Consider the following 27,947-nt stretch of genomic DNA (forward strand, 5'->3'; position numbering starts at 1 on the left):
ATCAAGCTGTTTACAGCGGGGGTGCATCTGAACCGTCCAAGAGTATTTTGTATGGTCCGGATTTTAAACAAACTTTTCCGGGGAAAGGTTTATAAGAAGAGTTAAACTTTTCCCTGGAGAAATTTTTTTGAAATCCGAACCGTCCAAAACACTTTTGGACGATCTGAATTTACGTCCGTAAAACTTATTTAAAGAACCATATGTAAATAACTTTTTCTCTTTTGCTTTTTGAGTTTCACGTTGAGACTCCACCAAATAGGGCAATTGACTGGAAGTTTGCTTGAGTCAATACGTCCTCTAGAATTAAACATTAATCCGATCCCAAGGCCTTTGCTTGAAGGTTTTGGCCCGGAACTTAGAAATTCGTTTTCTCTTAAAATTTCAAGTTCGATTTTTCTTGCGAGCAAATCTTTAAGGAATTGTAAGATATAAGTCCAAAGAGCCCGCAAGTTGATCCGGTACAACTTGCATTACCGAAAGAATAGTAATTCATTTGGTTTTTGAAAAACGATTTTTGCACCCTAAATTATTCCTTTAAGCTTACTCTACAAATGGTATTTTATTGCTTAAAATTAAGAAGAATACAATTCTCAAAGCCACTAAAGATAATTTTGGAATGTATTTATTATTACTACAAAAAAAAAAGAAGCAAAATCGCTTCCCTTTGCCTTTTATTTTTCCATTTTCGAGTGAGGAGGGGAATTGGAAAATGACCTTGAAAAATCCCGTGTTGATCAAGATTGGGCTTTTGCTTTCTGAGTTTGACGATGAGAGTCCACAAAACAGGGCCTGCAATTGCCTGGAAGTCTACTCGAGTCTATTCAAACCCAAGGGTTTGGCTCCATGGTCTTGGTCCGGGACCAGGACTGAGGAGTTTGCTCTTGTAAGGTCTCAGGTTTAATTTTTCGTTCTCAAGAATTAACATCAATTCGAACCCAAGGGTTTGGCTCGATGGTCTTGATCCGAGACCGAGACTGAGGGAGTTTGCTCTCGTAAGATCTCAGGTTCAATTTTTCTTCCCAAGGCACTTGCTTCATTATCAATCCTCACGAGTTTTGCGAGGTGGCCAATGGCCCCCACAACAAGTCAATTGACTGGAATTCACTTGTCTCTTCTAGTATTTTGTTACTTTTAATTTATTTTTGTATTTCTTATTTATATGTTTCCTCTTACCGCAACATAATTACTATAAGGCTCCGTTCTAGAAATCTTTTTAAAAAATATGCAGTTTATTTCACATTTTCAAACTAAAAAATAAAGCAAATGAAAAATAATTTTTCAAATTTTTTTTGCATCGTATAAAAGATCGCATCAAGATTTTCCAAACAAGATCCATATTGCATATTTTGTAGATTTCAATAAGACCATAATTTTTGAGCTTGAAATTGTCTTTTTAAAAAATAAGGACTTATTTTGGTTTCCGGAACGGAACCTAATTCCTTGTTCCCAAATTGTTTAAGTTTTTTTAGTTAAGGTATGCCCATAATCGATTTGAGACGTCATAGGTGATAGGTCCATTTGCTTCGGACTATTTCGGTCCATTTTGTGCATCCGAATCCTCCAAAAGTGTTTTAGACGGGTTAAATGAACAGGATCGAAGTCCTATAATTTAGCCATATAGGGGGGGTGTATTCAATGTGTGTGTTGATAGATATGCTGCATATGCATACTTGCATTTCCGTTTTTCGGGCCTGAAAAAAGAAAAAATGAAAATTGAGAACATCAAGTTTGACCATAGTTGTTAATCCCGTTCCGTACCGGCCGGTACCGGCCGGTGCGTACCGGTTTTGAAGAAAACCGGTACCCTAACACCCCAAAACCGGTTTTGTAGAGGTTTTTTTTTTTTCTGGAACGCTTTAAAAAATGTTTTTGTTTTTTTTGTTTTTTTTGGTTCTCTGGACTTAAGAAAATAATAATAATAAAAAAAAGTTGCTGGTTTCAGAATTTTAGCAAAACGTGGGCTTAATCATAGTACGTGTGCGAGGCTTAAATCTCGGATTTGCACCCCCTCTGCGCACGAATAACCCGTGACGCGCACCCGGTTAATTGGTTTCCGAATCAGTTTTTCCAAATTGCCTTCGGCCACGGCATATTTTTCCGAGCGCGCGAGACCTCTTATTGGGTTCTCATTCACAAGATCACTAGTGTGCAAAGTCATTTAAAGTGGAAAAGAATTTTGTAACTAAGCAATGTGGAGCTAGAGAATCTTTAGTAGAGATATTTTATGATGAATTGTATGATATGGGGGATTTTTTTGAATTATAATTATATATAATTATTATATATATTGTAGTTGCGGTAAATCCGAAATGGTACCCGGTACCGATACGTACCGTATCAGTAAGAAAACTGGTACCCTGTCCGAAACGGTATTCAGAACTATAAGTTTGACAATACAACGGGTACGGGTTCATCGTCATCGTCTTCATCACCAGTCAATGTCAACCCTTGGGCGGCTAATGACTAGATAATGCATTTGTGACCTTGCAGTACTATGTCACGGTGGTACCACACGGAGGTTCCGTTATTCTTTCTTTTTAAAAAGAAGTAATTTTAAGTTCAAATATAATGAAAATGAAAAATAATTTTTAAATTTTTTATACACCGTTTAACAGATCTCAATAAGATCTATCAAACAAGATCCACATTTATAAAAAAATTATTTGCGTAAACACATGATTTTTGAACTTGAAATTACCTTCTTTTTTTAAAACTTCATTTTCTTTCAAAACTGGAACGGCACCTGAATACATTTGTGACCGCGAATTTTCATAATGTTTACAATATGTTTGTGTTAGTCTTAGTCCTATTTATTAGATGTATCACCTAGTAAACTATGGTCGTCAGCCGCTTGATTCGAACCGACCCGAACCAGACCGAACCTTGCAATGTTATTCCACTACTACAACTTCCTTTAGCCCAATCCTACTCCTTTGAAAACCCAAATTTTAATCCCTGGCATTTGATAGCCCAAATTCAAGCCCATACCACTCTTATCTAATCCAATAACCCACTTGGCCCAAACTAGCTATGAACCACCCATGGCCTTTTTGTATGCATAAGAAACCCTGCAATCTGCGGATCAAAAAAAAAAAAAAAGAAACCCTGCAATCTTCGACAACGGGACAGAGCGGAGGAAGAGGTGTGACGGAGTGGAGGAGACGATGTGGTGGAGGTGGGACTGTGGGGGTGAAGGTGGGGCTGTGAGGAAAGGATGAGATGCTGCGTGTTTCATATTTGAAGTAAACTGAACTAGTCAACCCTATTTCAGTCTAGACCCTATATATAAGGGTATTTTCGGTAGTTTACTTAAAATGGGGTTTATGTGAGATGAGCTTGACATGCGGTGAATTTGGACGGGTAGGCAGTGACATAAGGGGACCGGCTTGGAAGAAGCCCATCTTGCGTGCAATGTTCAATGATCTCTCGACGTATTTATGTTTTACATTTTTAAAGTCATTATCTTATAGAAATATTTGAGATCAATCAAATAAGATTCATCGGGGCGGTTCCGGGGACACCTACAAAAACACCCCAAAGTTGCTGATCAAATTTTAATGATCCGAACCGTTCAATGTGTTTAAAACGTGTTTTTAAGGGTATCGGCAAGAAATCAGCTCATAATATGACCGAGAAGTGCTCGATCCAAACAATTTCCCAAAAAACAATAAATATATATAGACATTTTTGAAAAAAACTGTTTGGATCAAGTACTTTCCGGTCATAATTTGAACTGATTTCTAGTGGGTATTCTTAAAAACACTTTTTAATTTTTTATGTGTCCCCAAAACCGTCCCGAAAATTTATACTATATAGTTTTAACACTATACAGTGGGACATATAGGCAATTCCTAAATGACGCGAAGAACTGTAGTGGACATTTAAAAAGGAACGGACCCACATAGTCCAATGGGCTTTGCAGATCCAAGCCATACCATGTTTTTCTGTTCCTTTTATGGTTTGATTTTTGTGACTCGTTTGCGATAGGGCCTCAATCGTTCAAGTCAAGAAGTTTAAAGTTGTGTCTGATTAGAGCAAAATTCTGGCATTCTGCTGGAGACTTGAATGCCGGTGCTCCAAACAATTTGTAATTGTCCTAATAGTCGAGATTTCTGTTATTTTTCAGTTAAGGGATTCCTATTATCATTTTGTTTTCAATCTGGATAAGTAGTAATGTGCAATCCAATTTCCGGACTCCAGAGAACCTTGGTCCGTTTCGTATGTCATGAACTTTCTATTCAATGCCCCCGCGATTCATATGTACGTACTTTGCATCTATACTAAAGTCACGAGTACTTAAACGCGCCGTCAAAAAGGTTATACTAGATGACACCATAAACAGAAGTTCAAAATTGGTCTGAAGAACTTTAAACCATATATGCTTCTAATATATACTTGCCAAAGAAAGACCCGCAGTATTGCCTCATGATCCGTCAATTTTTCCTTCTTCTTCGAAATCTTTGGATTTTCTCATCTCATTCGGAAAATATTACTCACCGTTCATATTTTGAATTCGAAAAATAATAAATCATCAAGATGAACTGAGCTTTGATTTTTCCGAATTATTAACAGTCGAGTTTCGGATCGAGGCTATGAGGTCAAATGAGCCAGAGACAAACGTTTGGTAGGATCATATTCAAAAATTGGACTTCGTTTTGAAATTCTTAATCCGGTCCGGAGAGCTAATCGGCCCAATTTAGTAACCATACACATCCGTCAAGAAGTATTACTCCATCACACCACCACTATTAGAGGACATGCTTTATTGGATGACAAACATAGCTCTTTTCTTCCATTTATATTCTTACATATGATCTTGATTTAAAAACGAACAACTCTCCTTCTATTTGATTATTATCATCATCTCTCTTTTTCGTTCTCATTCAGTGGATTATGATTTTGAACGATCATCTTTAGGTCATGGTAACTCGTTATCATGCTAACTGATGACGACTAGACAAGCGTAGCAACAGGGTGGAACCTTACAACAATTGCAAGCAGGAGGACAATAAGGTGCATCACAAGGTAAAAAAAGTAGGACAATAATCAAATGCGTCAAAGGATCTGCATGGTTTTTTCTTTGGCTCTGCATCACGGGAAAAAGAAGAAGAAGGATAACATCAATAACGAAAATCATATGCGAACCGACAAACTAATAAGCACCGGGCGATAGATTGTGTGTTGAAATCCTACCTCGAGGTCGAGGAGCCGATTTAGTTGCATCACAAGGTAACGCCGGAGATAGAATGATAGCGATGAGGAACAATGCAAGAAGGAGAAACCTTGGAGAGTAACTTGCCATTGCTTACAGTTTCTGTTTTTATTTTTTGAAATCTAAATAGATGTTGTTGTTGGGTGATGAGTAGATTCCTGGACACACATTGAAGCATATTTATAGGGACTTGGTGAGAATTTTTTGGTCGTGAATTTCCGTTTCCGCGGTGTTTGAATTGGAAGAATTGGAAATTTGGAATTCCACTTGTGGGGTAAAAAAAGAAAGACTTTGAAAATAGGGCAATTGGTATTTACCAAAAAAATAAATAGATAAATAGTGCAATTGACTGGAAGTCTGCTTGAGTCAATACGTCCTCTAGAATGAATATTAATCCGATCCCAAGGACTTGGCTTGATGATGGTGTTGGCTCGAAACTTAGGAATTTATTTATTTTTTAAAATTTCAAGTTCGATTTTCTTTATTGACAATTCTTAAAGGAATTATAAGATATGAGTGCGAAGAGTTTGAAAGCAGGTTTGGTACCGCTCGCATTACCAAAAAAATATAATAGTAATTCGTTTGGTTTTGGAAAATGATTTTTGCACCCTAAATTCCCGTAAGTTCTACAAATTGTACTATCTTATTGCTTAAAATTTAAGAAGAATAGGATTCTAAAAGTCACTATATATAGATAATAAAGGAGTAATGCTACTGATACAGCAATCTGTGCACAGATTTTGTGGTGGGGCCCACCACGGGTCCCACACAAATGATTCGAGCCGTTCATTAAATGTAAAATATTTTTTCAAGAGTCCCCGTAGAAAATTCGCTCAATCTAATACCTATAAGTATGTTTATAGGTATTGGATCAAGCATTTATAGGTATTGGATTTATAGGTATTGAAAAGTTAGAAATTAGATCAAGCATTTATAGGTATTGGATTGAGCTGCTTTTTACAAGATATCTTGAAAAAATGTTTTACATTTAATGAACGACTCGAATAATTTGTGTGGGACCTGTGGTGGGCCCCACCACAAAATCTGTGCACAATCTGTGCACAGAGCATGGGTTGGAGATGCTCTAAAGGAGGGTGTTAAAACGATTTGGCTATTTTGATTATTTTTCCAATTTTACCCTCTAATTGGAGGAGGCTCTGCTGTGGGATCGTGGGTATTTTGATCATTTCGTCGGTTTGAGTGGTGGGTCAATGCTACTATTCACGATTATTTGCAATTTACTTTACAAGGTTTTCTGACTTTCCTTACCTCTCTCGCATGAAAAGTTAGGGTTTGATTCTTGTTAAGAGCATGAGTACTTGTAATGGTTGATGCCTTTTAGACTTGTTCCACCCGTATGTTACTTAGTGGTATTTTTTTTTATTCCATTAAAAATAAGCTAAACATTTATCGAGTGAAAAAAAGGAGAAGAAAAAAGAACGAAAGACTTCAAAATTCCGTGTTTCTCACGATCAAGATTGGGCTTGAGAGTCCCACAAAACAGGACAATTACCTGGAAATCTACTTGAGTTGATTCGTCCTCAAGGATTAACATTAAGTGAAAATGACAGCCAATGATGTGTTTTGATAATTAATACTATCCGTCAAGGACATGCTGAGAACATTTGTTAATGCTAAAAATGTCTTTAACGGGTATTAATTATTAAAACACGTCTTGGGTCGTCATTTTCCCTAACATTAATTCGAATGGCTTGGAAAGTATGATTTTCTCATTCTTCATCCACAGAAGGTTGAAAAATCACCAACTATTGGGCTCGAGTTTGAAAAATGTGAACTTCAACTATTGAGGGGTTAATTCAGTGCGGAAAATTCAGACTTGACAAGGCTCAGGTTTGAGCCCCTTATTCTAAAATAGGGTCGAACGACATTGTTCGTTTTGGATTTTGAAGGCGGTTTTAAAGAGTAATGAATGGAGAGAGATAAATAGAAAAAATTTATTAGAGATTGTGCATTGGGATTTTGAGTCACCCTAACGAACAAGGCCTTTCGAAGAAAAAAAGAAAGAGATGAGAGTAATACTTGAAGAGAGAGAGAGGGGTTGGTTTTGTAAAATTAAAAGCTAATTAAAGTTCAAGTTTTTTTTACGAAATTTTATTTTTAGGAACATTTGTTGAAGGACTGAGTTATAAATTTTGTCATGTAGAAGTATCTCCTAGTTCGTTAGGAAAATAAATTTGCATGTGGACTCCAACCATACTGCACAAATTTAAACGCAAGGTCGTCCCCACCGACCGTTGACGCGACAACCCGTTAGCTAACCTACTCTGAGGCTCCATTCTAAAACACTTTCTTAAAAAATATTCCTAAGTACTTATTTCATATTTTTAAATTTAAAACTAATATAAATGAAAAATAATTTTTTGATTTTTTTTACACCGTTCAAAATTTCAATGAGATCTACCAAATAAGAACAAGATTTATATTGCTAGAAAAATTATTTGCGTAAACATATTATTTTTTGAGTTTGAAATTACCTTTTTAAAAAATACTCCATTCGTCCCATTTTCATTGTTCATTTTTGAATTGCGTGTTATATTTTAATTGCTTATATCTTTCAATCTATAATATTTTTCATAATTTTGAAAACTTTGTATTATAAAATTAATTAAGATCTATCAAAAAGGATTTATATTGCATATTTTTCAAGATCCACACTAAAAGTTACAGACAAAAGACATAAAAGAGACAAACAAAATAATAGACAATTAAAATTGGACGGAGGGAGTAAGTATTTAAAATTGGTTCCGGAACACACCATACTTTTCTCAACTATTTTCCAACTTCCCAATGTGGGACTTTAGGGTCTCACAATCTCCCTAACCTTATGATGCAAGGTGAGCTCTTGTACCATATTCTTCCATCGTGTAGATCAGAATTGTGCTATGATATTCTAATTGTGATGGCTCGCGCTAACTAACCCCCATGTGGTGTACTAATCGTACTTTTCTACACAAAAAGACTTTGGAAATTTGAGGTTTTAGAGTTGAATAGTAGTAGGGGAAAGATTATAATACACCTCATTTATTTAAATGTGTATCATATGTACTCTCAAAATATTATGAATTATAGAGGAAATGTTACGAATCGTATTGCTAAAAAGTTACGAATCGTATAAAGGTTATAAGATATATCAAAATGTTGTGAATCATAATGAAAAATGTTATGAATCGTACTGTTGAAAAGTTATGAATTCTAAAACAAAAGTTATAAAACATGCTAAAATGTTATGAATGAACCATAAAATAAGTGCATATAGTACACCATTTTAAGGAGTGTATATTGTAGACTTCCCTAGTAGTACAGTATATCGGTAGGGGGAATGCTAAGGATACATCAATATGCCACAGTCCAATTACACCTCTCTCACATACATGTATGAAAATTACATAATAAATGCTAGGGACCCACATGTATGTTGCGGGAGCTAGTCGAACCCAAAATACTCAAATTTTCGAGGACGACTAGACTAATTTGAGGAAAGATCATTCACGAACCGGAGTAGAAAATATATCTCAATCCGTAATGGTCCCTTTCCTATAAAGGCGTTCGCACTCAGCAAAGTGCGGATGTCCCCTTTCCTGATCGAATTTCAATGATTTGAGCTGCTCAATGTGATCAGAATGTGATTTTAAAGGTCATTGCAAGAAATCAGGAAAAAAAAAAGACCGGGAAGGGCTTCATCCGAGCAGTTTTCATTGAACGGTTAAAAAAAAAACCTCTCGGATGGAGCTCTTCCCGGTCATTTTTTCTATCGATTTCAAAACTGTATCCTTAAAATCACGTTCTGAATATATTGAGCGACTCAGATTATTAAAATTCGATCAGAAAAGGGAGGTCCGCACTTTGTTGAGTGCGGACGCCCTTATAGAAAAAGGGGACTGACACACACATATATAGTGATTACTCGAGGTTATATTATATCTAATCTTTAATTGCTATAGAAATTTGCGTTTGCATGCTTATGTTACTACTACTACTAAAACAAAAATCGCCCGCGAAAAATCCCTGGTGTTTGCGAATTGCTGATCTGATCTCCACATTCAAGAAACCAACGACTGACGGATTGGATCAGGTAAGTAACCACTTATATATCTACTTCGAATCGACATTTTTCCCTCCTGATAAACTGCAGCTAGTTTATGAAGGCACAGTGTTAATTTGTGATATATGCGAGTTATTGAGTGGGTTGTGTGAATTGATTAGATGATGGGTAGGCTTGTTGTTCTGTTTTTTATTGTCCAAGGTTATTGTTCGATAAAATTCTCCAATGAGAAAAAAAAAAAAAAAACCATGTACCTATTTTTTTCCCTAACTCATGCTGTTTGGGATAGTTTACGAGCGCGTAGAAGACCAATCATGTTAGAACATGTGTGAATGTTGAGTCTCACATCGGATAAACAGAAAAAGAGTTGGACCTTAATATACAATTGGATGGCTCACCACTTATAAGGCTTAGCCTTTTAAGTGAATATGGGTCATTCAATGTATATTGGGCCCAAGTAATGTTGTGGACTCTTTGCCGTTACTCCCTCATAAAATTGGGCCTTGAGCACGCAGTGGCGGGTCGAGGCATCGGACAAACTCCCAACAAATCACGTGGCCAGGCCCAATTAAAGCCCGTACAAACTAACTGCATAAGAGTTGATAGCACTTGGTTGGTTTTGAAACTGAGACTTCAGATTGAAGCAAACACCAAGTCACAGTTGGTCGCCAGGCAACTCTTGAGGGGTTAAACCCCCCTATATAAATGGTTAATTGAGATCAATACAGGACCTAGTGGGTTTCATTTTTGGTGGATGTTGCCTTCAGTTCATCTGTTTCAACCATAGCCCAAATTAACTAACATGAAAACTGTGGGATTTTTGGCTCGATATGTGTGTTCTCTGTAAATCCCGCCCGGGCGGTCAAATCAGGTTTTGACTCCAGTGCTCTCCAAAAATCCCACCCAGGCGGAAATCACGCGGTTTGGCCGATTTTGGTTATATTCTGGAATTCCTAAATATTGGTTTTGGACTCCATATATAAAGGAAACATATTTTGGTTGATTTGCTAGACTGATGTATACTCCAATGGGCACACACAAAGATTCATCATTCAAGTGAAGTTTTCATCTGATAATCGTCCAGCTTAATTGCTTGGACAAGTTTTTCCTAATGGAGTTGTCAATTATTTGATTTCCGTATGCAATGGTTTGTGCTTTAATAATAGCTGTGATAAATGTAGGCTAACGTAGCATGCGCCTGACACAGTAAAATATTAATTCTGAAAAACAATATTCATTCATGTTAGGCTGATTATTAGGGCACAATGGCGATGGTAACGGGTCTCGTCTACTCTATGCTGCTTGCTTGTTTGTCTCTCACAACTCAGATTCATGGCCAGGAGGACAAATCAGGTAACTCACTTCTATATACACATGGTATTTTTCTTTCTACTTTTTTCACTACATTGAAACTTGAAATACTGTTGTGTGACCTTACGTGTACAATTTCATTATATTGCTGACAAAAAAGTTGAAAAAATTAAGATCTCCTCTGTTTACAACATTTGATGACTTCTTGCATTTTCTTCAAAGATTTTTCATCCACACTAAGCTGAATATACTTTATTTCGAAACTCGATGAAGTTTCAACCAACCTTTTCACAAACCGTACTTAGTCTTTGTCATCAGAAAAACCAAGGGGTTGGCCTTGAGGTTGAGGCTCTCCCGTATGCAATATCCTACCTACGATTGTTGTGTGTACCAACATATTTAAATTATCATGTTCGCCCATTCATGCGTATTCCCAAACATGCCTGAGTTTTTTAAAGTTGCTCCGTTAGATGTTTATCCTAATATTGTATATAATAGACATACTGAATGTCGTCATTCTGGTTGTTGAATTTGAAAGGTTTCATAAGCATAGATTGTGGGATGCCAGAAGGTCACGTTTACGAGAACACATACTACAGTTCTGATGACACGTTTGTTAACACGGGCATAAACAGAAACATATCAGCAGAGTACAAAGAAGAAAATCGACTTTTGGACAACCTAAGAAGCTTTCCTCAAGGAAAGAGGACCTGTTACACCTTGACACCAGAACAGGGAAAATACAATACCTACTTGATCAGAGTTTGGTTCTGGTATGGCAATTACGATGGGCTGAAGAACCCACCAAAGTTTGATCTTTATATTGGTGTCAATCTGTGGGAAGAATTAGATCTGTCTAACGACACAACTGCCAAAATGTCAGAAATCATGTATGTGGCATCCACGGATTGTATACATGTATGTCTCTTAGATAAGGGTGAGGGAACTCCTTTCATATCTGCGCTGGAGCTAAGGCATTTGAATGGTCCCATTTACAAGTCAGAAACTCGATGCTTGGCTTACTATGAACGGAATTTCATGGGTTCATCTCGGGAAAATTGGTAAGTCTCCTAAAATAATGATGGAGGATATTTGAGTTATAGACATGGATTTCTGTTCCCAATATTCTCATGTTTCCATGTCTCACTACAGCGAAAGGAACACAAACTTCATTAGGTATACAAATGATTTTACACGCACTTAATTGCACTTGCTAGTACATTGACAACACAACAGACGCTTGGATGGTACTCCCTCATTTTGGGTTCTCCCTACCTCACCAAAGGGACCACACGAATGAGGCCTTCCATCCTTTATAGAAGGCTCAATAATCTTCTTGAACTCTCTGGAATCTTCTAGCATCCTCAAGGCTCTTGTCACAGTATGGGATAGAGAGTGTTGGAACACTGAATCCCATGGTACCCAACAATCAATGTTCTCTTTTGTTCGATAACCTTAACCCCTTTTTTTTTCCCGAGGTGGAGCTTGGAAGTTGAATTGTTGGATTGTGTTATGACCAAACGCTGAGTAGCATCAACCTCGTTATGTTGTCAAATATTAGACCGGGAGTTGGACTGATCAAGGTGCATAGTCGCACAGAGGACATCCCAAGGAAATTTTGTTCGGATCTGCAGGTTCTTTTTAGGGTCCATGGCTGTAGTCACAGAGCATTGGATTGCATATCTAATTTTGGTTGAACCTATTAGTCGCATAGTATTAGAGCATCTCCAACCCACTCATTTAATTTTTTTTTTTTATGGTATATATCTTTGGTGACCTATGTGGCATTTTGATGACTCATTTTTGTAGTGTTTAAAATTGTGACTTCGACCCATCCTTCAAACTTTATTAATTCATTCCCCTTTTAAAATCTTTTTGCTATTGTACTCTTGAATTGATCATTTGAGGAGTCACTATATTTGAAGAGAGAGAAACTTCTGCAAAGAGTATGTAGGAGATTGGTTACGGGTTGGTAAGCAATCATCTTTGGTTCGGGTTGGTTTGGTTAATCATCCAGTCGGTCACCGAACCTAAATCAAAACCAAATTGATTGGTTCTTATGTTCTCGGACTCAGAATTAATCGAACCAATCCCTAATGGAAACTTAACAAATCCAACTCATGACAGTGAGTTAATTCCATTGGAGAGTCATACAGTTATTTTGTGCACTTCTAAGAGGAGCAGTACTGACACATCTTCTATGGTTGAAAAATCTTCAGGATCTTAGATGATCTTGGTCGCAGTTGGTCTCACAAAGCCGTGAATGACTCCAAGAATATCTCGACATCTCTCACGATTAACCCCGAGAGCAGCAAAGAATATCAATTGCCGTCGTCAATGATGAGAATAGGAGTTGAAGCACTCAATGCTTCCAAAATTTCCTTACAATACTCCCTGGACGTGGGCGGGGATGACTCTAAGTTCTACGTCTACTTGCACTTCTGTGACGTTGAGGAAACCGGGAATGACGAGTTGCGAGAATTTAACATCTTACTGAATGATGATCCCTGGCCAGAACCCGTTCGACCTAGTTACCTGACGACAACCACCGTTCCCGTTAACTTCTCTAGTAGGGGAGAGATTCGGCTGAGTCTTGTGAGGACAATAAGGTCAACCCTTCCTCCCATTCTTAATGCTGTGGAGATTTACGTGGAAAAAAAGCTCCCCCGATCAGACTCTTGTGAACGGATGAAGAAGAAGAAGAACCGGAACACTATTGCAATAATAGTAGCTTCTGTTGTTCCATCGATAATACTTTTAAGATCAATAGCTATCTTGTGGAGCTTAAAAAGGAGAAGACGCACAGGTTGTGTATCTCTTCATTGCCTGTATTACCTCATGCAGTTATTTGGGTTACATTCTAGAAATTATTTCCTCAAGTATGTAAATAAAGTTGTAGTAATTTCATCTTTGCCATTTGATTGGTTCTGCAAAATTTTTTAGAGGGAAGAACATTAAAGCCAAAAAACCGAAGATTCACGTACTCTGAAGTTGTGACTATCACAAATAACTTCGAAAGAGTCATCGGGAAAGGAGGATTTGGAACAGTCTATCTTGGATACTTAGAAGACGGCACTGAAGTTGCTGTGAAGATGTTCTCTCGACCGTTAAGCCAAGGATCTGAACAATTCTGGACTGAGGCAAAACTTCTCGTCGCCATAAGTTTAGTACTCTCTTTCCCGCATTATGAAAATAATCCTAATTGTCTCCCGCTGTGTTTCTTTTTTGGATTACAGGCTGAGCTCTTAACGACCGTTCATCATAGGAACGTGGCTTCTCTGATTGGGTATTGCGACCAAGGCTCAAATACAGCACTTCTATACGAGTATATGGGTAATGGGAACTTGAAAGAATGCTTACTAGGTGACTAAAAATCATGCCTTCTTTCCCGTATTTTGAGTTTGAATTATACCCACGCAGTTGAATCAAAGTCTCAAATAAAGGGAAAACAATTAAGAAAGGGACCAAAACAACTTACTAAATGAATTTAATTGCACAGTTCATGAGCCAAACGGGCCAAAGGCCAAAACCATAGCAGTTTCCATCTCTTTCTCTGCGCTTATTGCCATCTTCATGTAAGCAATATCCATACTATCAAGCTAAAAAGATTTCAGGCATAGGAAATTGTTTCCCAAGTATGAGGTGAATGTGTGTGAAAAGGTGGGACGGCGAATGTCGACAAAACAAATTCATCTTAATTTTTGTGACGAAGACAGAAAATTGAAGATCAGTAACTTGTAACTGCAGACCAAAATAGGGCTGTTCTAACGTGGAAGCAGAGACTTCAGATAGCAATAGATGCAGCACACGGTTAGTAACCAGCTGGACAGGAAGAGAATTTCATTTTGGTGAGCATTTTGACTGAGTAGCAATTTTTTTTGGGGACAAAATTTGCAGCATTGGAGTATCTGCATAATGGTTGCAAGCCACCCATAATCCACAGAGACATCAAGACTACCAACATCTTATTGACTGAAAATTTGCAAGCAAAAGTTGCAGATTTTGGATTGTCCAGAATCTTTCCTGCTGAAGATGGAAGTCATGTATCAACTGAAGTAGTCGGAACATTTGGATATCTTGATCCTGAGTAAGTCTCCATAACTGGTTTTTCCAAAGAGCTTCAAATGGTGCCATTTTGCCTTGCGTTTCCTCCATGTGGATGGTATAATGAAGAAAATGTTGTCTGCTTTCAAGTGGGGATTTTTCCTTGGGTCCTGAAGGGTAGTGGTCATTTGAAAGCAAACAACGTTTTCCTAATCAAATCCTCGAGAAGTAGAAAACTCAAAATATGTTATATATGTATTGGGCTTGAATTCCTGAAGATGCGCTTATGGATCTGCATCCATTATTCTGATTGTTTTCATAGGGATTACCTGTAATTTTCATCGATTTGGATTTTGCGAACATGCATATGATATCTACCTGGGAAGACTCACTATGCCATCATATTTACAACACAAAAATCTACTCATGTGACATAGTTAGTCTATAGCAATATAACTTTATAACTTTATATTTATTACGTCAGGGTTAATAACTCCTTTTGGAATATTGTTATCAGTACTAATTTCCTTTAGTTGAAGGTTTCATGTTGAATTATAGGGCTTCCTACTCCAATACGTATCTTGTTTATGGAAATTGGTTTAGTTCTTAATATTGTAATTACCTTTCCAGTGAACTCGTACTTTTTATTAGTATTCTCTCTCTCTGTGATATTGGTGGAGAATCAACCTTTTCTCCTGTATTGTGGCGGTCTTGCTACGCTGATCCCTGAAACTTCCTTCTGCATATGGCAATTTTCTTTGTGGGTTCTTCGCATTGCATTTGTAGCATACAAGTTACACTACAATTGGCAGTTTTTATAACCACATTTCTGGCCTTTCAGTTTGTGGTGAAACTTCTTTAATCCCCAAATAAAGACGAAGCTTCTCTTGGAATGTTTCCCTGCAGGTACTATTATACCAAGAGGTTAACTGAGAAAAGCGATGTTTACAGCTTTGGTGTCGTTCTATTGGAACTGATCACAGGCCAACCTGCAGTCATAAAAAGCGAAGAGAATGTTGACCACATAGTCCAATGGGTTATGCCGATGCTCGAAAGAGGGGAAATTAGCAGCATTGCAGATCCAAGGTTGCAAGGGGATTTTGAGAGTAACTCTGTCTGGAAAGCATTGGAGACTGCTATAGCATGTATACCATCAAGTGCCGTTCAAAGGCTATCCATGAGTCAAGTATTAGGGGAACTGAATGAGTGTTTGCAAATTTATCTAGCCAGTGAAGGACCTTTGGAAATTTCAGAGGGATCAAACAGTGGAATTGATTATTCGCGCAATCCGCTGGATCTTGAATCTTCCATGAGCGGTCCATAAGCAAGGTAGATGGTACACAAGCTAAACAACTAAGAAGATCCCTTGGTTTCACAAGCAAGGAAGTTGACTCCAACTTATTGGGACTTAAGGCTCGGTTTGGTTTGGTTTTGTTCGTGTTTTTCTCTCCTTTTTACCGTTAAAACTTTTGTGACTTGTTTGCAATAGTGCCTCGATCGATCAGGTCAAGAGTTTAAAGTTGTGGCAATTAATGTTTGAACTTTTTTCTGATTAGAGCAAAATTGCTGGAGACTTGAATGCTGGTCCTGCAAACAATTTGTAATTGTCTTAATAGTTGAGTTCTGTTATTAATACATCAGTCAAGGGATTCATTCCTCTCCATTTTGTTCTGAAAGTGGATAAAATGTATTGTACAATCCAATTTTCGGACCGCTGGGAACCTCAGTCCATTTCGTATTTACGAACTTTCTACTCAATGCTCTGACAATTCGTATCTACTTTGCGTCTGTACTAAAATCACAAGTACTTAAACACATCATCAATAAGTTTATTGATGACACCATAAACAGAAGTTGAAAACTGGTTTGTAGAACTTTAAACCATACGCTAATCCATCCTTGCCAAAGAAGACCCGAAGTATTGCCTCATGATCAGTCGATTTTTCCTTCTATGAAATCTTTTTTTTTTCTTTCTAAATAAGTACTTGTATGAAATCTTGGATTTTCTACATATGTTATCAAGGAATAGCACAGGCACAACGACAGCAAGAGGGCGGCGGTGGAGAGGTGGATGTTGGAGGGGCGCAGCATACACAATTAGGGCAAAAGGTTCTCTGAAGGAGTTCTGCCATGAGAAGAAACCAATGAGAAACAAAATCAGAATCTAGTAAGTATTGTTTTAGCCTTTCTGAAAATTCAAACTTATAAAGTAAGGACTGATAACTTAGAAAAAGTGAGTTGGGCAGTTGGCCGAATGATCTTGTAGGAACACGAACAGGTCTTTTGTTTGAGTCGATGGACACAGAGGTTTTCGTTATCCTTTCAACGAGTCTAATTTTTGCTAATCGACTATCATACCTATGACAGAAAGAATAACTCATTGTTGAGTTATTTTCCAATTTGGCAACCCTCCTCACCTTTCGCCGCCAATTTGCTCATTTCATCTATCCCATCTCTTCTCTCCAAAAGAAGTTTTGACAAACACCGGGTGTGCCTCGAACATGTTCTCTGTTTCTTGTGTTTTGAACAAATTAAACAAAAAGTTGCTTCCTTTCTAATGCAAAGCTGAAAATTGGAAACACGTGTGCCACGAAACTGGAATGTTAAGATTGTGACGAGAATTTACCTCGGCCACGATTCAATCGAGCAGCATCACATGGTAAAAGAGAAGACAGAAAGATGGCAAATATGATAATAATAAGTTTCACCATAACAGACCTCGGAGAGTAAGCTGCCATAGTGGGCACTGAACTCTATTGTTTGAATCTTCCTTGGGTGAAATCAGATTATGCATATTTATACAAGTTGTGTTAGGGTCTTTTGGTCCAGCGAATCACCAAATTACCCCAAAATTCTTGCTGTTTGGATCCGAAGATGCCATTCATAGTGAACTCATTGACCCAAGAAAACAAATTAAGGGTTTTGAAAGAAAATTAAAATTTAATTTCCAATTGCCATTGTTGACTACTATTATGTAAACAGGCTGGTACATGTACATTACACAAGTGGCTGATCAAAAGGACATCTTTGGACGTCTATTTCAACTGAAAGGTTGAATTTCGCGGTTGGGTTGAAAAAAAAAAAAGAGATTTGTTTGAATTCCAAACTTTCAGTTTTTTTATTTTTTATTTTTCCCCGTATGACAATTATGAAGGTTGAATTTGGGAGTTTGAAGTGAAGTCCTTTCTAGAAAGAAAATGAAGGGCGGCCATGCACTTAAACAGTGTTAGGTAAAAGCTAGACTTGCAAATGACCATAATCAAAAACTTTTCAGGTTGAAAGTATCAACAACGCTAGGGTATTCTATGAAAGTGTATAAAACCTTAAGGTACCCTATTAAAGTGCCTAAACCACTAAAGTTCTATAATAAGAAAGTGCACCCTAAAATACTATAAAAATGCCTAAACATGTTTTGGTCTTATGACTAAAAAACTCAAAAAGTTGAAGGACCTCCACTGAAAACTATTTTACTAACGTTCTTCTCCTAAATGAAAACTAGTTTACCATTCTTATGGCTAATTTTCCCATATAAGAATGTTGTCTCCCTACCCAACAAAATTCACAAAGTACTGTTGTGAGAGTACCATGTTGTCATTTTGTAAAATCTCGAAGGTTCACAGTCGTATAGTCCAACCGGCTCGTGCTCTAGCAAGCTGTTGATGCATGCTTTTATGGTTGCCGACAAGATATAAATTTAATGCACATTGCAATTTGCACATTTTGGTAATGGAACTATATGGATATGAATAGATATATTTAAAGGGATTTTTAGGTCCCACACGCAACAGAAACGCATATAAAATAAGCAAAAACACACATCACCCTCGAGCTCCTAACCCCAGGGGACATCCCCGCAGGTAATGGGGGCTAATTCGAGCATAGCATAACTTCTTGGTATCGGGTACGGGTATCCCAATACCCGCTCCATTATCATCCCTTGTTAACAAAATTTTATTGAAGTTCTTAAAGAGTTAACACCTCTTGAGCGTAGGGCTGTAAAAGAGCAGAGCTGAGTCAAACCTTCTCGAGTTCGAACTCGGCTCGTTTACTAAACAAGTCAAAAATTCGAGCTCGAGTTCGGTTCTAGCCTTAGCGAGCTGGGCTAAGTTTTTTACTTAACGAGCCTCTTTAATCGAGTCGAGCCACTCTTAATAAGCCGAGCTTTTACCGAATTAACCGAGCTGAAAAATTCAAACTCAGACTCGAGCTCGGTTCAATTCGTTTACCGCCCTACTTAACCACCACATAAATGCAAGTTGCCAAAACCAGTTCGATTTTCTACCTAACATGGACACTAATTGCTCCAGAAATGCTAACTTTGGCACACCATTCAAGCAAAGATTATTTCAGCGTGGACACATACACGAGCATGCAGGGTAGAAACTAAAAAGGAAATCCACTGGGCTTAGCAACTGGTGGGGACTAACTGCAATTTTGCAAACCGCAAACACTAGAATTCATCGAGAAACAAAGCAAGGAAAAGAGAGATTCTAACAGTAGGGCATACATACTTAATAAGACACAAAAGGTGCCATACAGTTTGCAAGGAGATCACCAAAAGTAAAGTCGTCGGTTTCAATTTCTACTTCAAAATAAAACTGCATATAAACTAAACCTCACTCACACAATTTATCGCCCCATCCCTTTTGAGTTTACCCTTGGCACTTTAAAACCAATATTGCAACCGCAACATCTGGGTATTTGGAGTGACGTTACCCTCCATCGCAGCTAAGGGTCATCATCGGGCCGGGCCGGGCCGGCCCAGCCCGCCAAATCGCTGCCTAAGTCCGCCCACGGGCCGGGCTGACCGGGCTTTTTCTTTTTGGCGGGCCGGGCTACCTACTATAAATTGAAGCCCAAGCTCGGCCCACGGGCTAGCCCAATTGGCAGGCCGGCGGGCCAAAAGCCGGGTAGGCTTAAATTTCCTTGGGCAAAACTAAACCAAGGGAAAAAAAGGGTTTTGTGGGATTTTGGGCTAATAGGCGGGCCCGTTGGCAGGCTTTTGGGCAGGTACCATAGGTGGGTTGTCAGGTGGGCTCACGGGCCGGGCCTACGGATGGGCCGAGTAAAAATTCATAGGCCCGAGCCCGCCCATTACAAACTACGGACCGGGCTAGCCCGCCCGTTTTACGGTCTCGGGCCGGGTAGGCTTTGAGCGGGTCGCGGGCCTTCGGACTAAAGGATGATTCTTAATCGCAGCAGCTTCGTTACCCTCCACCGCAGCTATGTTACCTTTTGGATTCGTAACACCCTTCAACAAAATGAAAGAGAGTGACTTCTCCGGTCTTAAAATCAAAAAAAGTTGGAGAAGTAGAGGCTCATGATGGATTCCCGAGATTCACTGGCAGCGGAGATTAGGCTTCTCTAGGGCGCTCCTGTCAAATCCCCACACGTTGCGAATGAATGTGAAGCACTACTCACTGTAGACACTCCATTCTGGACTGTCCAGATAACGTTATTTGTCGATCTTTTATTTCCCCAATGACGATTAATGGTCGAGAACAGTCTGAGTATGATGGTGTGTTTGAGCTTTGAGCATCCCGAGCCTTTTTCAAACCCTTCGAACCAGAGTCAAACAACCCGAGCAAAACCCAAACTGGCTTACTCCATTTTTACCCTGGCGCACGCCAGTTAACTGCCACGTGTTGGTCATCGGCCGTTGACTCAGTTTTTACTGGCGCACGCCGGTACATATGTGGCGCACGCCAGTCAATCCCAGTCAAATCAACTTTATTCAGCCACATGGACGAGACTTTTGTGCCACCCTGACGTCGGCTACAGTCTCCTTGATGATTATATCGTCCAGGCCCGTTCCCCCTCTCTCCTACACCCCCCACAAGGCAAGTGTCATGCATTTAATGCATGGGAGGCTCTCTTCTTGTTCCAACCAGCCAAACAGCCCTTAGCCCCAACTGATCTCAGTCCCTCTTTCCTCTATAAATACCCATATTGCATTCATTTGCAAGGGGTTAATCACATTGAAGAGTGCAACCCTTCTTCTTCTCCTCTCTCTTGCTCTCTACCTCTCCTCCTCCATTGAAAGAGAAATGAGAGAACCTCACACCATTACACAGCCATTCTTTCATCTCCCATCCATCAACACTCAAGTTCAAAGCTCAAATCCATCATCAAAACTCAATCCAAAGAGGTATACCACCTTTTTTGCTTACGTTCTGTTCTAACCCTTGAGGGGGGCTAGCAGGGTCAAGGCTGGTAATCAATACCAGTCCTAGCCCTAAAGCTGGCCTAAATTCAAGGATTGTAAAGAGTGAACAATGGCGCACGCCAGTAATATCAAGCCGTACGCCAGCCCTGGCGGTATGCGCACACTGGCGTGGGGATCATTGATCATCCATTTCTTGCTTATATTTTCTCTCATCACCTTATAGCATGCTAATAACCAGTTTTACAGCTTTCTGCATCCTAGAACTGTTTAGCTATAACATTCAATATTTGTTTTCATCTGCTTTAGAAGGCCTCCGGGATCCTTCTGGTCGTGTTCCAGAGAGCCCGGAAGATGCAAAGCCAAACATTGGACAAATGATGTTACTGGCGTACGTGGTCTCATGACTGGCGTATGGCAGTGATGTCACGACCCAGTGGTTGGCCCTTGTATCTCGCCTTGATCTTGGCCTCTTGCTATTTCCCCACTCTGTATATGGGGTTTCCTGTCTATTTTCATGGCTTCAAGCCATTTCATCTGTTTGTAATCTGTATATATGCTGCTATTAAGCTGTGTGATTTGTCCTGGGTGTGCACTGATCCATTCCAGAGCCCAGAGGTTTGAGAGATAGGAGCTGTGGGTTTAGACCTACCGGCGCACGCCAGTTTTGAAGTGGAGTACGCAGGTCATCTCCGTATGCAGTCGCCTGGCTAGTGCATACAGGTTTTCTCCTGCGTGCATCACGCTGGATCAGTGTGTTCCAGTTTGTTTAAAACACCCACAGGTCCTTGTTCTCAATCTATATTCGTTGTTTCAATCAATCATCCATAAACATTTTATCACATAAATGCAACTTGTTACAGTGCTTTAATCCCCATTATCTGCTCCCCCGCCCTAACTGGCTAAAAATAATCAATGAGAGAAAAATGCAAACACTTTACAAAAATGCCCGAGTAGAGACCGATCTCCGGATTGGGCGAGAGGGGGTGCCATAAAACCCTTCCCTTCTCGTAACATGGCTCCCGAACCTCAAATATCGAAGGTGACGACGGACCGGTCTACGCCTTTTTCAAAATCAAACAAACGTAGTAAACGTTTTCGAGTTCGGTTCCTTGGGTGGTTCACCGCTAAAATTCGAGTGGCGACTCTGAATCGAAGCGTTTCGCCGCGCTTTTCCAAAGAGGGCCGCACCCAAATTTTATAAGCGAAAATTTCCGGGGCGCGTGCCCACACTCACGGAACTGGTTAGAATCAAAATTTGTTCTCCCTAAAATGATCTGTCACCTCCCCAACAAAACACCACCAGCATCACCACCCATTCGCAGATTACAATTTCTTCAGTCCGGCTTGTAAAAAAAAATCGCAATAATTAGAAGTTGAGAAGAAGCAGAAAACGGTGGAATACCCACCACATTTTGCAAGTCTTCGAGCATATGAGCATGGTTAAGAGAGGGAATATGAGCAGTATTTTTTTATCAAGATACGTATTATGTACCTTTTTTCAATTGTATAGATTATATCGAGATATGTATCGCGTACCTTAAGATACAGTTATTGAAAGAATATGAGTTATTGTTTAGTTGGACAATATTTTTTGAAGAGGAAGAATAGTAAAGACAATAGTGGGAAAGAAGAGTATTTGTATTACACTTAACCTAAATTTTGTTTTTGGCTTGATATAAAATGGCTGGAATCCATCCTTATTTATACTACTCCGTGGTAGTAGGGGTAAGTATGGTCCGGATTGGTTTGGTTTTATAATAAACCAAGAACCAAATCAATACCTACAGATTTTAAATTTAGAGAATCAAACCAATCCACAAAAGGCATAGAACCAAACCAATCCAAACCATTAAAGTACGGTTCTGTTTCATTTTTAAACGACAGTTTGCTTTGAGTTAAGCTATCATTTTCAAAAAATATTTAAAGTACTTAAAATTACGAAGAAATTAAAAGAAAACTTATAATTAAAATCAATTCCATTCAAATTATCAAAATACACTAACATCAACCAACTAATTAAGAGTGGAATACCACAATTGCCTCAAGTCTTGGTAGGGAAGAAATTATAGGAATAGAATTTAGAGAAATTTAGGAATTGGGCAGTGCAAGTTGACTGATCTGGTGATCTCATGTGCTTTATGTGTATGATTAAATTAATAATCATAGGAAATTAAGAATGAGTTGTAATTTATAGAAGTTTAGTCTAAATTATCTTGGCAGAGAATGAAAACTAAATATTGTGGAGAATTTAATAGAATCAATAAATTAGGAAAATAGTTGACTAAGGCTCCCCATATTTATTTGGTGAATCATAATTAAATTATATGTATATATATATATATATGTATATATATATATATATGTATTCGGTTTGGAACCATAACCGTGAACGTGATCTACAAACCAAACCATGTAATGCGGTTTTTAATTTTTTTAAACTATGACCAAACCATACTACTAAAAACCCAAACCAAACCTTTCGGTTTAGATTAGTTTGGACTGGATTTTCGATTTGACAGATTATTTATCCACCCTGGAAGACTCTAGTACAAAGATTTTTTCTTAAAAAAAAAACTCTAGATATTTTACTAGGATATTCTAGAGTTTCTAAAGTTAGATATTTTAGAGTTTTTGAAAACTAGATATTTATATCTTCTTCGATAATATCTTCGATCTTTGGGTTTGGTCAATTGGACTTGTTTGAACTTAACTTTCTTGTGCCAAAATACTAAATTGCAATAAGGCTTTTTGTTCCCTCTGTTGGGAAAGAAAAGTCAGGCAAAACACAATCAAAGTATTGTTTTTTTCTTTTATATAAACCCTACACTGACCTTGAATTTCTAACAAATGGTTTGAAATATGCCATAATTACATCAAACGACTTAGATTAATGCATTTAAAATTCTACTTCTTGAAATAAGGTCTGAATTCTTGAGTGTTACAACAAATCTTCCACGCTCAGGGAATCTAATTTTCATTTGTTTTCGTATAAAAGGCTTGCCAATTTATTCACCTTTCCGAAGCTTTTCAAGTTTTTGGAATGTTGTTATGGCTGCCGAAAAATACAAATGAACGAGATTTTATTCCACGAGAACCATAATTACGATATTATTCCAAATGAAAGGATCATACTATCCAACATTGGGAGGAACAAAGCATACCATTCAACAAATGGAAAGAAACAGTAAATGAGAGAGAGAGAGAGAGAGAGAGAGAGAGAGTAGATGTGAGAACAACAAAATGAAAGAAATGCTTCCGAGTCTCCGAGGGGCACTTGATAACTATCAATTCATTCAGCTACCACTGGCACCTTCATCACCGATTCCCCAATCGATCCACCATGAAATTAACCCATTCGACTTTCACAACTCCAGATTTCTTACCACCTCAGCTTCTCGGGAAAATACTGCAACACCGACATTCCGGTGATTAAGTACGATTCCCATAAACATTTGAATAGAAAACAAAGGAGAAATTTACATGGTATGGAAACGACGAAGGCATAGAAAACAATAACTTGACCACAACAGAGGCTGCAAACCTTTTGAATGAGAGAAAGATAGTATGGCTTGACTTCTTCCACATCAACCCTAACTTTGCTCTTGCTGTACAGATCATACTTGCTGCACACCAGAAATTACAGGGGAAAAAAAAATGAACGTATTAGATTACTTGGGTTGTTTTAATAGCATACAGAGTTAAGAACAATTTCCGTATAATAGGAGTGTTAAACGCATATCAAGAACAGATTAGCCTTACTTAAACACTTGGAGCCACTTTAGGTTCTCATTGTCTTCCTCATTCATCAAGTGTTTGTATGCTCCTGACTTGTGCAAAGCTGAAATATGCAACAAAGCGATTCCGGTAAATATGTTGCTATGACCCTAAGATAAACGTTAAGAGTATTTGCAGAAGCTTTCTCCTCTCTTTTTTTCTTTCTTTTTTCTTCTGAAACTTACCGTAGAATGAATGGTATCTGATGATGAAAAGAGCTGCTGAAGGTAAAGTGGCATTATTCTCCTTAGCCACCTACAAATTGAGACACAAAAGTCAGGCTTTTAGTTTCCACAATCGCCAACAATCCATAAATCAAAAATGAAATATTTGCTCAATTTAGAAAGGATCGGAACAAGTACCAAATACATATAGTCGTCATGCCCCCATGACATCATGACATTGTTGAGTCCGCATCCCTCGGAGTAAACTCCGAATTTGGTGTTGTAAGCTGCATTGTCATAGTCCTCGTTTTGGGTGAAGTACTGCACCGACAATCCAAAAACATCTCGTAAATTTCAGAGACAATTATAGATAGATGTAGGCGTTTCACGTCGTAATTTTCCACCGGTGTGAGTATGGAATTTGTAAGGAGACCAACCTTGTGATGGACAATCGATTCGTCGAAAGCACACCCAACTGGAAATGTGTCACCTACATTAACATGATATTAATCTAGAATGCCAAGTATTATACAAATGATGTATAGAAGAGCACAAGTTTTTGACAATACAGAACCAAATAAATGAAATAATGATACCTACCCACAACAGCCCATTGAGGAAGCTCGCCGAAGCTAGGAAGAAGAAGAACCTTGCCGAGATCTAGAAAGCCATGCATATAGACCAAATTAGAACACCTTTGACATATACTTCGAAACAACTAAATGAAATTCTTATTCCAACTATTGGAGGCTTGCCTGCCTACACAGGCAATACTAATGGTTCTAAATCGCCCTAGAGAAACAAATAACAATAATGGGCCGATATTCAAAACCAAATTTCAAGGATTCTACTTCTACCATCAGTTCCCATAAACTGTAAGGCCAAGTGCAGGGGATTTACACACCATGGATAAGGGCAGTCAAGTGCAGCCAATCTTCATTGGGATAGTCTTTCCGAATAGCTTCAGCCGTTTGCAACAAGTGCTCAATCTGAGGTTCATCCAAATCAGGATCACTCTCGTCGACGACGTCGTTGAGAAGCTCACAACACTCCCAAATGCTCATCTCCACCTTGTCCACTTTCCCATATTCTTCTCTCATCCTCTTCACCTATAAATTCGTAACATTGCATTTATAGTAATTTATCAAGTCTAAAACAACAAGATGCAATTTCAGATTCAAAAAATGGAATTTCTCTGGCAATCATGCTTCTTACAAAGTCGAAGGTTTGGTTAATGTGATTGACCCTGTAAAAGTTCTCCACCCCTTCTTGCCTGACACTTTCAGCATCATAGTCCCTATTTTAACACCTGATGTGAGAACAAGTTTTGCTAGAAAAAGCTGAAAACATATGCAAAATAAACTGGTAAAAGAAAACAAAAATTGGAATTTTAAGGTGGGGGAGGATGGGAAAATACGACAGGTACACATAAAAGGCAAGAAAAGCTCACATGAAGTGGGATCCACATCAGTTTTTGACTCCACAATTCTGGGTATTTGGTTTTTACATGTGTGTAGGCCAAGGAGAGGGGTGAAAGGGCTCATTTCAAGAGCATAGGTTGGTCTCCCCAATGGCTCTGATTGAGAAAAAGATCTGGCTTAGGCTTGCCTTTCCTTTTGCCTTTTGTTTCAACCTCATTGAGCATTGCGGCACGTGGTTTTATTTTTTAATTTTTTTTAAGTAAAAGTGAGTTCAAGGCTACAAAAGAGAAGGCCCGGTATGGTTCACCACCACATTCAAGGAAGATCGATAATGAAAGGCCGTGAAGAACTCCATTCTATCTCTCCCTCGTTGCGAATCCCGGTTGTAAACTCGATCCCTTCGTTCTACCAACCCTTGTAGATTTTGAACTTCATTCGCAAAGGAACCGGACTTTTAAGGGATAAATCTTGTGCCGACATTTTTTCACATATGCATTAGAATGTTCGTGTTCCAATTGGAATTGATGCATATAATGTAGTCCTCAATTGAGCATCAGGATCAAATGTCGCCATTCAGTTTGGCAAAAACTATTTGAATCTCCGTATATCCCAATTGTGGGATAGAACAGCAAAAACAGAACAAATCTTGAAATGCTAGGGTCAATTTGGAATTCTGGCTATGGACGAATTAGACAATGAATCCAATCCATCATTTCGTCCAGCTCAATTTACCAAATAAATCTGGCTTATTCTCTGTTAGGTTCAAGCCTAACAACAGTAGAGAGAAAGAGTAAAACCTGAAGTTTTGGCCAAATGAATTGGTCTCCGGGACCAAAAATCCACCATCCAAAGTCAATTCATTTTCGTTGGCTGGGATCTTCTTCTCCTCAGCCTCAATTTCAACTCCTGCTTAAAAATAATCAAAAACCATAATACAATGAAAATCTAGTTTTTGGGTCTCAAGGGGATATTTCTAAAAAAAGAAAAAAAAGAAGAAACAAACAAATAATATTGGAAAAAAAGGAGGAGGAGGAACAGATCTGAGAGGAGTAATGAAAAATGAAGAATAATTAAGGGGAGGGGGGGAAAAAAAAAAGAATTACCAAACTCGGGTTGAGCGATGGGGATAGTCATCCTGAATCGAAATCCAACCTCAGAAACCCAACCACAAAGAAAGAGGAGAGAGAATCAAGGTGGGTGGGGAGTGATGGATTAGGGTTGGTTGACATTTTTGGGCTCTGGGGAAGATCCGTATTTATAATGGCCGGAGAGTCCTTCCCTGAGAATTCGGAGGAGTTGTGTCCTTCCCTGAAAATCTGAACTTTCTCCATCCCTTCTTTTACAATTATTATCTTTTTTTTTGACACCTAATACATACATCACCAGAATTGAAAATAGTAATTAGTGGGGATTACGTAGATTATCCCTTATAACACACAAACTGTTCTACAGAGAGAGAGAGAGAGAGAGAGAGCTGGACACAGCTAGCCAGCCATGCAAGTTGGCATTGAACCGAAGCAAGCGTAAAACCTCTCTCTGTCTCTCACTTTGGATATTTATCTGTTATGGGGTCCACGGCCTTATCAGATGTGACTCAGCTTAACGTTGGACGGTTCAGAGCCCCGTTGAAGTCAACATCGGATATGGCCCACTGACGTGGCATCTAGTCAAGGACGAACTCTCTCTCTCTCCCTCTCTTGTTTTGGACAAATTATAGTATATATTTTTTATAATCGAAAAGGGTGGGAACGAAGACTAGCGTAGCAACTTCTCTTGAGCGTGATCATGGGGG

At 38.6% G+C, this 27,947-nt stretch overlaps 2 protein-coding genes across 4 annotated transcripts; one reads left to right on the forward strand and one right to left on the reverse strand.

The window, feature by feature from the left end:
* Positions 1 to 9,053: 9,053 nt before the first annotated feature.
* Positions 9,054 to 17,518, forward strand: LOC131299230 (putative leucine-rich repeat receptor-like serine/threonine-protein kinase At2g19230). 2 transcript variants are annotated; one of them, XM_058324862.1, is made up of 9 exons: positions 9,054 to 9,305; positions 10,535 to 10,628; positions 11,125 to 11,647; positions 12,806 to 13,392; positions 13,530 to 13,726; positions 13,823 to 13,949; positions 14,334 to 14,396; positions 14,484 to 14,673; positions 15,537 to 17,518. In XM_058324862.1, exons 1-9 carry the CDS (start codon positions 9,189 to 9,191, stop codon positions 15,952 to 15,954), a joined length of 2,316 nt encoding a protein of 771 aa, XP_058180845.1. In that variant the 5' UTR covers positions 9,054 to 9,188; the 3' UTR covers positions 15,955 to 17,518. The 2 variants fall into 2 exon arrangements, with proteins under 2 accessions (XP_058180845.1, XP_058180846.1); XM_058324863.1 differs by having other exon boundaries at positions 9,172 to 9,305; positions 10,523 to 10,628.
* Positions 17,519 to 23,859: 6,341 nt separating this feature from the next.
* On the reverse strand, positions 23,860 to 27,675 carry LOC131299261 (inositol oxygenase 1-like). Of its 2 annotated transcripts, XM_058324905.1 has the most exons (11): positions 27,259 to 27,675; positions 26,953 to 27,061; positions 25,950 to 26,031; positions 25,639 to 25,843; positions 25,335 to 25,394; positions 25,172 to 25,224; positions 24,933 to 25,055; positions 24,756 to 24,825; positions 24,556 to 24,634; positions 24,338 to 24,419; positions 23,860 to 24,202 (listed from the first exon to the last, which is right to left on the reverse strand). In XM_058324905.1, the coding sequence occupies exons 1-11, from the start codon at positions 27,287 to 27,289 to the stop codon at positions 24,176 to 24,178; spliced, it is 921 nt and encodes a 306-aa protein (XP_058180888.1). In that variant the 5' UTR covers positions 27,290 to 27,675; the 3' UTR covers positions 23,860 to 24,175. The 2 variants fall into 2 exon arrangements, with proteins under 2 accessions (XP_058180888.1, XP_058180889.1); XM_058324906.1 differs by lacking the exons at positions 26,953 to 27,061; positions 27,259 to 27,675 and adding an exon at positions 26,185 to 26,372.
* Between the last annotated feature and the right edge of the window lie 272 nt (positions 27,676 to 27,947).

Source organism: Rhododendron vialii, chromosome 8a (genome assembly GCF_030253575.1).
Source record: "Rhododendron vialii isolate Sample 1 chromosome 8a, ASM3025357v1".
Lineage (NCBI taxonomy): Eukaryota > Viridiplantae > Streptophyta > Magnoliopsida > Ericales > Ericaceae > Rhododendron > Rhododendron vialii.